Source organism: Quercus robur, chromosome 5, assembly GCF_932294415.1.
Source record: "Quercus robur chromosome 5, dhQueRobu3.1, whole genome shotgun sequence".
Taxonomy (NCBI): domain Eukaryota; kingdom Viridiplantae; phylum Streptophyta; class Magnoliopsida; order Fagales; family Fagaceae; genus Quercus; species Quercus robur.
In genome coordinates this window covers 70634006-70645269 of record NC_065538.1, presented here as the reverse complement: position 1 = coordinate 70645269, position 11264 = coordinate 70634006, and the positions used below count along the sequence as shown (strand labels likewise).

The window sequence follows — 11264 nt, the reverse complement described above, 5'->3', positions numbered from 1 at the left end:
ACGACCATATATATAGAGAGAGAGAGTGAGCGCTATTTCCGGTAATGTAATATTGGATGATTCATCGCCATAATATTAGTGCTAGCTATGAGATTTGTGCTTTTCATGTTTTTTCATGAAGCTATGTATCCAAGAGTTTCAGTCTATTACTGTTTGTATCATTATAAAGGCCAAAAGACCAAACCTGATCAAATGGCTTAAATATTGGTAGCTCTGTTGAAAAATCATGGTGATTATTATAAAATTTTAGCTTGTTACAATTTTTCACTACTTTTGCAGTATGATTTTTGTTTGCTGTGAACAGCCCAGATCAAAACGAAGAGAGGCACGTTTTTTAACGTGTCTCTGAGACTTGTGACCCTGCAGTTTATACATAGTTCATAATAGATACTCTCTGTCACTGTCAACGACAAGAGGAAGAGGTCGTTCAACTTTTCCCGCGGGAGGGGTGGTGGGCTGGGCCACGGTCCAATCACTTTACCAGTGTCTAATGTCATAGGCTCACATTACTGAGCTGGCCAACAAACTTTCAAAATGGGTCTGAAAATCAAATCGTACATCTTTTTCATTTCAAACATTCTAAGTGTGCGGTTGGATAGCAAACGTGTTTAGCATTTGCGTCCAAATTTGGGTCCCGTATATTATTTATGGGACTCATAAAATCTTTTTTTTCAATAAAATTTTCATTAAAAATTGATCTCACGACACTATTTATATATTTAAAAATTATTTTGCTACAGTATTTTCAGTTTTCAGCAATAAACGACATCTAAATAGACCCAAGACAACTTTTTCACATGATAGACAGCAAAATTTGTTGAATAATACCATTTTTTAAAAAAAATTTAGTGAATAGTACGCGGCTGAAGTTAATTAGTTAAATAGATTATTTTTAAAACTCAAGTTCCAAATAGTATGCACCAATATTGATTGGAACTCGAGTTCCAGCCCAAACTCGAGTTTGACAAACTCAAGTTCCAAAAACAGTCTACTTAACTAATTAACTTCGTCCATACGTATGCTACTTTCCTAATTTTTTTTCTAAAAACATGCTATTTAACAAATTTTGCCCCGTGATAGACTGGTGAAGAAAAAAGTAACGAGTTTATATAAAAATAACAAGCAGCTAATTAAAGTTTTTCATGTAAATAGTAAAGTAGATGTGGTGTTTTATGTAATCCTAGAATTAGTCTTTTTCATTTTTCTAAAATCAAAATGTACATCCTTAATGAATAAACCTTGTGTCCTTGCTATATATGTATGAAATCGTAGATTTAGTTACTAGATTGTCAATCCAATATGATACATTGGATGTTTTAATAATTTAAAAAATAAAGAGTGAGCCGGAAAAAAAAAAATCTTAATAATTAATTATTATACTTTGGGAAAAAAATCGTGTGAGTATAATGTACCATGTGATTAATTCTGATTCTCAAAAATAAAAAAGTGATTAATTCTTTTTTATTTTTTTGAGGGAGTGACTAAATTTTATTGAAAGGAAAATGTTAAATGGCAAACCAAAAACAAAGCAAAATGTCACACACAGACCAACCACTCATGTCGAAGAAGAAGAACCTGAATGTCCCGTCGGAACTGTTCTTTGACATCATGTCCCGAATACCTGCAAAGAGTGTGGTACGTTTCAAAAGCTTATCAAAACAATGGTGTTCAACAATATTGGAGGATCCATATATTCTTCATCAACCTCCACTGCAAACGGTCCGAACACAGACCAATCTCGGCATCATCCTTGGAAACCACATAGGAGAGAGCTCCATTGAGTGGACATGGATTCAGTGAATCAGTTTCCCTCCACAAATCTGTCAAACTAAGGAACCAAAAACTTCTGGGGAAGTAGTACTCAAGCACAAGACCTTGCCGTTCTCTTCCATTGAATTTCCGTGGCTATGGTTATGGGAAATGCGAGGGCCCTCGCATTTGGGCATGACTTGGATAGCGATAATTACAAGGTCGCACGTGATTGATGATGAACGTAGGATTGTGCTGTGCAAGTATAGAGGCAATGAAGGTTTTTTTTTTTTTTTTTGGATAATCAAAAGGGGGCAGGGGCGGCCATATGTGACTCACCCTCTTGGGCGTGAAGATAGGAACACCCCCCACTAAGAAATGTTGGATTGAGTCATAACTACTATGACTGGAGTATCACAGACCTCATCCTAGCACCCAAAAGAACTAGCAGTAAGGTGCAACACATGAGTGCTCCCACCTCCCACCCCCAGTATTCGCTAGAGTTCGAACGAGGGATCATTGCACATGTGCATGAGATCCTTACTGTTAGGCCACCCCTCCTGGGGCAATGAAGGTTTGGTTTTGTTTCTAAGTGAGGCAATAGTTTATACTTAATAGTATGAGAAGCAATAAGTGGAGAAGGTTAAATGGTTCACATTATTTCATTCAAGGTTTCTCAAAGATGGGAGTTCAAGCATGGGAAACTTATTCAATACTCCCAAAGCAATGCCTAAAGCCCCAAAAGCAATTGCCTAAAGCCCCAAATTTGAATCAATAAGAATATTTTCTTCTCTATAAGAGTATTAATTAAGGCCAAAAAAATAAATCAATGCATCAAAAATATTTTTCTATCAAAGAAAAAACATAAATAAAAACTTTTCGTGAGCACGTAGAATCGATTATCTCTCTTATTTTGTTAGGTTCTAAATATCATGGGCACGTAGAATTGATTATCTCTCATACTACATAAACAGAAAAATCTCTCTCTCTCTCTCTCTCTCTCTCTCTCTCTCAAAAACTCAACAAAGCAAAACTAAAGACTAAAATCAAAAGGCCCAAACAAATCAAACTCAAACCTTAGATTTTTATACTCATTGCTAGAAAATTTGTCATTCTCTCCATTTGAACTCTTTGTAGCAGCTTCAGATTTGTTGGGCTTCATATCTTTCTCCCTTCTAGTTTGGCTTTAAGCTCTCACTCTATTTCTTTTTTCTCTTTAAGCTATTAGTTTTTTTTTTTAATATATATCATGGTAGTGGAAAGAGACATAGAAGTGATAGAACTTAACATTGTTACCCACTCACCCTTTATTATTATTATTATTATTATTATTATTATTATTATTATTATTCTCTTTCTAAACATATCACATAGCTACTAAAAGAGTGAGCCATGTGATGTGCAAATCTTTTGCTTTATAACTTATCAACCATAACACAAATTGATAATTTGATATATATCATATCAACCAATTTATATTGGTGATATTAATTTCTTAAACCACGTAATAAATTAATTTTTATTCGTGGAGGTTTAGATTATAAAGTGGTCACAACATTACTTAAGTTGCAACATTGGTTTCGGGGCGGAGGGAGGGGGGTTGAGGGGGGCATGTGCCCCCGAACATCCAAATATTTCTCTAATAATAGTATAATATTACTATATTGTACAAAAATGTCTTATTTGCCCCCCTACACCACAAAAGGACAAGTAACTTTTATTTTTTTCAATTCCCACGGCAACTTCTCTTAAAGCATCATTGGTGATGCCAAAAATTTCACAATTTGGCACCACAAAAAACTGCTTTATCCATTTTACCACCTCATTTTACAAAACACTCAACAGCAGTGATTTTATTTTAACATTCAACACAATAAAATAATATATCTACTACAATAAATGACAACTACCACCACCAACACAATAAAATAATATAACTTCTAATAATTTTTTTTTTTTTTACCATCTTTGCTATGGTGCACAGACATCTTTGGCTATGCACTGTAGCTCAACAGCCTAATTTTTTGGTTTTTCCTCCACCATTGCAGCAAGCTTTTTAGTATTGATGGCGCTAAAAATAACAAAATGGCTTTTTAGCACCACCAATGCTAATGCTCTCACATAAATAGACCTACACTCCAACAACTTTTATATTAAAATAAGAGTAGAGATGAAAAAAGATGTTTTATATCCATTGTTTTACATGTTAGTGACCTCAGCATTGATCTTACAAGTTGCAGCAGCTACTGTTGAAAGAATGTTTTCAGCAATGAACATAATTAAAAATTGATTACACAATCGAATGGGAGATCAATGGATAAATAATTGCTTAGTCACATATATTGATAAAGATATATATTTAAGATTATTGAGTACGAAAAAATCATGCAGCAGTTTCAAAATATGAAAAATCGTCGAAAGCAATTGAATAAATTAAAATAGGTGTGAAAAAATAAATTAAAGTTTACATTTTATGTTAGATTGTGTATGAGAATTTCATTAGCATATAGTTGGTTATTTACTTTGTTATTAGTATTGATTAATATTTTTCAGATAAATTTTTTACTTTCAATTATGTCTTTTATCTTCCCCCCCCCCCCCCCTCCTCCAACCTAATTTTCTGGCTTTGCCATTGATCTGTATTGATAAATCAGGTTCTATTATTCTATACTTTAAATTTTATTTTTAGTTAAATTATAATTTTCAATTATGAATCGTGTTTTATTTATTTATTTATATACTTGTTGTTCATTATAAGTGTCTACTAAAAAATATCCATTTAGATATGAAAAAATTTATTAAAAAAAAAGAGATAAAAAGTTGAAAAATAAATTGAATCTAAAAAATGATGTAGGGATAAATTTGTTACTAATATTTATAAAAAAATAAAAAAATAAAAAAATAAAAGGCCTCATTTTTTGTTAAAAAGCTTCATTTAAATTTTTCGCTTTTAAACCTTCAAAAGTTGTTGGGCCGGCCCTAAGTATGACACAAGGATCAATAAAATTGTGGCTTTCGATCTGTATGTGATGGAGGAGTTCGGGGTGAAGTACTCTGAGATTGTTGTGTTGTGTTTGAAATGACGTGTATGGGCACTTGAGGCACTTGAGGCCCATTAATTTGTTCAAATAGTGGTGGTCAAATTCTGTTCCTGCAGGAGGCCAGGATGGGAAAACTTTTTTGGTATGATATGCAGGGCCGGCTACAGTTGGAGCCCAGGGGGTTCAAATGAACCCCCTGTACTCATACCAATATATATATATATATATATATATATATATATATACATTCTCTTTTTTGGTTTTGACCCCTAGAATAAAATTTTGAACACCTTAGTCCTATATTTTTTTTAAGCCCAGTTGAAAATAAGTTTGAATATAATTCTTTTAATAGTATTTTGGTCTTTTTAAACACACACACACACAAAAAAACAATTTGATATAAAATTTGGAAAAAAATTAATAAGCCTAACAACAAAAGTAGAAATTTGTTAATCTTAAACCTTAGAAAAAATTCACTTAGATCTTTAAAAAATTGAAATAAATCAATAAAATGAGAGATTAATTGATGAATGATTGTTTGGTTCTGTACATTGGAAGAGATATAGTTTGTAGGATTAATAATGAAGATATCATGCAACAAATTCAAAATATGAAACATCGTAAAAAGCAATTGTAAAATTTTATGTATTTCAGTTTTTTTTTTTTTTTTGTGATGTTGATATATTCAAGTTCTCTTTTATTTAAAATTTTGTATAATTTATGTTTCTTATTAACCCCCCCTTAAAAATAATCCTAGAGTCGCCACTGATGATATGGAGGAGAATGAAATGGACGAGGTGGAGATTCATGGTTTGCAGCAACTCTTGGGGGGCATAAATTTGTCTTTGAAACCTTCTTCAACTCAATTCTAATTGAGATTATTAGGATGAATGAATAACTTCTTAGGGAGTTATTGGGTGTACTGTGGTGTACTGTGTAATAAACAATACTCTTACGATAAATGGTATATTAATTATATCCCATTCATACATTCTTTTTATTAAATTTCTCTATCTCAAATTTGTAATGTGTTTTGGATTGTCTTGTTTTAAGTTGTTCCTTTAGCTATGGCTTCTTTGGTTATACATGTGCAAGATGCACTAACATGGGACAACATTTAGCATTGTTGTGGAATTTTAAAAATGAACACTTTACTTCTTTAGTTTTTTTTCTTTTGAGTTTCCTTGGTATATGGGTTGTATAATACACTTTAATGTCTTGTGTATGAAGACTTGAAAAGACGCTTACCAGAAACGTATAAAACAAGTGATAAAATTGCACATAAAAGTATTCCATACGTATCAGCCAACGCTTAATTCAGTGGGAAGGTAGATCAAGCTAAAGGGATTCTTTGACCATTAGACGATATAACATCTGTTAGATGTGGAATACAACTTTCACTCATAAAGTAGCAAGTTGATTTCAATTCAATGATAAGTTGATAACATGTCTGGCCCTTTTTGTTAAAATAAAAGAAAAATATAAGATTTAGAGAGGGAATAAGAGAGCAAAAGGAAAGTTTTATATGATTCAGTTTGACGGTCTACATACACAACAAAAAGTCTTTAATAACTACATATTTATAATTATGAATTTTTGTTTTACCGTGAATCTTAAGTAGGATATATATAAGAAGTAAAATTAACTTAGGAGATTCCTTTGATTGGACTAAAATCAAAAGCAACTAATTAATGTTCCTTAAATTTAGTCAAACAAGGATCTCCACATGTGCTAATTGCGATATGCATCATATCTAACGTCCTCCCTCAAGCTTAAGGTAGATGTCAAATGATGCCTTAAGTTTGGAATGTAAGTACATGAAGATGCCTTGAAGATGACCATGAATGACCAAATTGGATATAAAATGGGTCAGGCATAATGTGGAATGAATCATGCAAAATGTTGATGACAACGGATAATGAATGAATGCCGGAAGAGGACTGTTAGGGCATAAGAATAGTTGCAAAAGTGACCAAAGAGCGGCTACTCTGGCCCAAGGATGGCTACACTAATGGCCTAAGGAATATTGGTAGAGGACAGTGATGATGAATCATGTGAGAGAGTTGGCAAATTTCATATAGATTGATCCCAGAAAGATTGATTGATGCAGCTATTTGCGTGATATGATATGAGTACCTCAGAAAGGAAAATAGACCCCAAAATTATAGTCCAAAACAAGAGTGGCAAAGTGTCATGTCCAAAGAAAAACAATGGCCAGAAGTGACTAGAAAACGATGGCTAGTTGTAGTTGAGCGATGATTGGTGGTGGGTTGCTCAAAAACTATTAAAGGCCATAGAAAAATATATCTAATAGCGTATTAAAATAATAGTAACAAAAAATAAAAGATTTGGCAAGAGAAAGAGAGAGTGGAAGTAAGGATTTACGTGTTTCGGCCTGACAACTAATGTTCACAACAGAAAACCCTTAACAGCTACAAGCCTACATCTTTATCATTATAAATTGTTGTTTAACTGTAAACCCTTAATATAATATTTATAGGAACTAAATCTGTCTTTGGAGAATCCCGTAACGGGACTAAAATTGAGGACAATTAATATTCCTTTTAGTCAATCAAGGATACCAACGTATCCGAAATGGGACATGGGTACACTTTTTTTCAAACACTAAATTAAAGGTGTCCGTTTTTAGCATTTTTGTAAATGATTTTCAGAATCAAAATTTAGAAATGAGGGTATGTTAGGCATTTCAAAGAAAAAAAAGGTCTAAATTTTTTACGTATGATTGAAGGAATGCATATAGAATGGTATCTCAACTTTCGTTAAAGCTGAGAGTTTCTTTGATAGTATCAAAGTTACTTGATATATAGGATTTACTGTTGGTTGTAATGTGAATGTCCAATTCTGGCTATAGATTAAGCTTCTGCAGCAGCTTCTGGAGAACAATGTCATCTGCTTTTTTAAGAACTCTTCTAGCTCTGCTCCTTTTGACACTTACCCTGCAAAAATCTGGTAGAATCATCACTATCCCTTTTTTATTATAATTATTAACATGGTGGATAACGAATATGTAGCACCGTTTGATATGCAAAACAAATTTTATAAGGGTAAAAATGCATGGTACATGGATTGATATGAAAAAAATTAAACAAAAACATATTGCTGTGTCTTCATTTCAAAGCACTCTATTTTGTGCCTTGTGATATGTATACCCTTAAACCTTTCACTTTATGTTAAGAAGCCAATGATTCATGTTTTTGTGTTACTTGTTAGCAGGTTGAACTTTAACAAAGTTCATAGCCCTTCATATATTATATGTGGTTCCTAATCATCAAATGCTGTGTCTAATTATAAACTTTTTTTGGTGATTAATGTTAGATGGGCAATTTGAGGAATGGTGCATAGCTGATGAGCAGACCCCAGATGATGAGCTGCTTAAGGCCCTTAACTGGGCTTGTGGAAAAGGAGGAGCAGATTGCAGCAAAATACAAGTAAACAAGCCCTGCTACTTACCAAATACAATAAGGGATCATGCCTCTTATGCCTTCAACAACTACTATCAGAAATTCAAGCACATTGGAGCTACTTGCTATTTTAACGCTGCTGCAATGATCACAGATCTTGACCCAAGTAAGATATCTAAGAAATCCCAATCCCACACAACTCTCTTTTCTACTTAGATTAATAACAGGATTGCAATTTAATTTGTTTCTGTATACTTTATAGCTTCTTAATTGGACCTACTACTTAATGGAGGAAAGAAAAAGGAATCACACTATAATTCACTATACTTCAAGTCTATTGAATGATGTGAGATGTTTAGAAGTTTTACTCAGGATTTCTGAAATTAGGTCTGAGTCAATATAATCTTACTGTTCAATCAAATAAATACAATAACATTGACCTATAGAAGTTGAGAATACAAGTCCATGTGCCTAAATTAAGGTATAATCCATGTGGAAATTACTTGATTTTTGAAGGGTTTGTCATCTATTTTAGAATGGGTTTTGAGCAAGAGATCTTTAGGTTGTACTAGAAACTAGAAAGCATCCAAGGGTGGATGGGAATCACTAGATTGTACTAAAGGCAATGAGGTGACAATTGAATACATTATCTTAATTGGTTTTACTAGCATGTGTAGTGGAAAATGTCATGATTTTTCTTCTTTGTCTTTGGTGGCAGGTCACAAATCATGCAAGTTTGAGTATCTTCCTTGAATGAAAATATCGAGAATGTCCATTAATTATAGTACTTACACTGCTTTGTAATGGCAAATGCCATGATTGATGAAAGGTTGAGTGTCTTGACTGAAAATATAAAGGAATTGCATTAGACTCTCTCTCTCTCTCTCTCTCTCTCTCTCTCTCTCTCTCTCTCTCTCTCTCTCTCTCTCTCTCTCAATTTTTGAAGGTAATGCTTATTTACAAAAGTTTTTTACTTTGGGAATGTCGGTAGAAGGGCTCTTAATTATTTATTTAATGTGCTTTGGCATGATTTATATTTTAAATGGATTCTATTTAGTATTAACACTAACTTTTTTGTTTATTTACGCAACATAGGTAAGATTACATTTAAAAGGTCATATCCAGTGTATGATAATTTTTTTTTATAATTGTTTTTTCACACTCATTGATATACACTTTATACACACAACGTCAATAATTTTATACACAATGTCCAAAAATTTTAATAATATTTATATTTAATATGTAAAATAGGTGAAGCACACATAACATAAAATAAGTATTGTACCTAAAAGAATTTGTGCCTTTTATTTTAGTGAAAGATGGAACAAAACTCTCATTTTGATGAGGATTGGGAGAGATAATAAGTCATAGATAATTAATCGATACTGCATCAAGTAAAATTGTAAATTCATTTTTTTAAAGTAAATTTGTAAATTACACTTGTACCCAAAACCTTAAAAAAAAATTATAAAAAACTAATCTTGTAAAAAGCTAAACCAAGTTGCCAAACACATTTAAAGCCCATTTGGTATATAAACTTAAATACATGTATTTAGTTTTTAAACAACATTACACGTATTTTTACACTTTTACTCACACGTATTTCCAAAAAAACTGAAAACTATTGTTTAAACACACGAAGGGGTCCTTAAATTTTCAAGTACTCAGCCCAACATGCTTAACTTGTTGTATCTACTAGGCCGTTGAGTTGGGCTCAAGTTAACTCAATGACACTTCCAAAAAAAAAAACACAAAGTTAGCTCAATGACCTTAGACAATCATACCCGTTGATTGGTTTGGTTGTGACTCGTAGGCTCATAAATCGTAACAACTTCTACCATTTACACTCATTGATCACTGGCTAATTAAACGGAAGATCAAAACAAAAATCGAAAAATTGTAAAGCATAAACTTACTGATTTAGCTTTAAACTTTTAAATTTAGGTGGTGGTGTTGTTTACCCTCACAAAAAGCCTATATAAACTTTCAACTATGCTACATATTGTCACAAATTTCAGAATTTTTTTTTGTCACATTTAAATGGATTATAAAATTACAAAAGATAATCTGTTTTTGAATTGAATCAATACTTCAAATTAAATGAATCTAAGCAAAGGATGTTAATGTGACAGATTTCATATGAGATCATTATTGACATCATTGTTGTTAATTATGAAAGAAATGGTGAAATTTGTATACCATCAAACAAATTGGAAAAGTTTCACAAACCCAAGACTCCGATTACTGTTGAAAAATCCCAATATAATTGTAGTAAGAAAATTGTCATATCAATAGGCACTAGACTACCCATGGTAAAAGATAACTGTGAATTTTTTTTTTTTTTTTTTGCTGGGTAAGTGTTTATGCGGGAGATAGAACCCCTGAGTTGTTAGGTCACTAGGAGCATGTTATATATATATGCAATAAGAGATGGGTAGTGTATATTACCACCGTGACTCTTTTGTTTAGATAATTAATATAAACAGAAGATATTGGGGTTTATATATTGCTTCACTTAATGGACAGTTCAAATGGTATCAAAACTTTAACACTGCACATGGTGGTATTTATTGTCATCATGTAAGTCAATGAATTCAAAACCAAATACGTACTTCATTTTTTTAATCTTAAAAATAGATGGATAAGTATAGTTTCTTTCATTAAAAGATAACCGTGTATATCAAAATTGCATGCTATCGCAAACTGTCCGTTAGTATGGCCGAATGGACAGTGACCCCTCCTGTGTCTCCACTCTCTATCCCTTCGAAACTCTGTGAATCTTCAATGTTTTTTTGGTAAACGTGAATTTCCCATTGTGGTTATCAAATCTTTGCTATCTCTATCAGTCCCCAACACGCGTTCCAAGTCTCTCTAGTGAAATTCAAAGGAAAACGAAAGGTACAAGTGCAGAAACATTTATATGAGAGATTTATAAATTATGCAGCTATCATGTACACATCATAATTGGATAATGTTTGAAATGAATTAACTGATCTATTCGATGATAAGTTTGTTGCCTTCTGTTGAGCAAAAGCTTATCCGAATGCTT

At 32.4% G+C, this 11264-nt stretch overlaps 1 protein-coding gene across 1 annotated transcript; it reads left to right on the top strand.

The window, feature by feature from the left end:
- Positions 1-7597: 7597 nt before the first annotated feature.
- Positions 7598-9091, top strand: LOC126726920 (glucan endo-1,3-beta-glucosidase 4-like). The gene is made up of 3 exons (XM_050432339.1): positions 7598-7760; positions 8127-8378; positions 8931-9091. Exons 1-3 carry the CDS (start codon positions 7643-7645, stop codon positions 8963-8965), a joined length of 405 nt encoding a protein of 134 aa, XP_050288296.1. The 5' UTR covers positions 7598-7642; the 3' UTR covers positions 8966-9091.
- The last annotated feature ends 2173 nt before the right edge of the window (positions 9092-11264 follow it).

Coding starts and splice junctions, on each gene's coding strand:
- LOC126726920 (XM_050432339.1), top strand. CDS start 7,643: ATGTCCAATTCTGGCTATAGATTAAGCTTCTGCAGCAGCTTCTGGAGA. Junction 7,761..8,126: donor ACTTACCCTGCAAAAATCTG/GTAGAATCATCA, acceptor GATTAATGTTAG/ATGGGCAATTTGAGGAATGG. Junction 8,379..8,930: donor GATCACAGATCTTGACCCAA/GTAAGATATCTA, acceptor CTTTGGTGGCAG/GTCACAAATCATGCAAGTTT.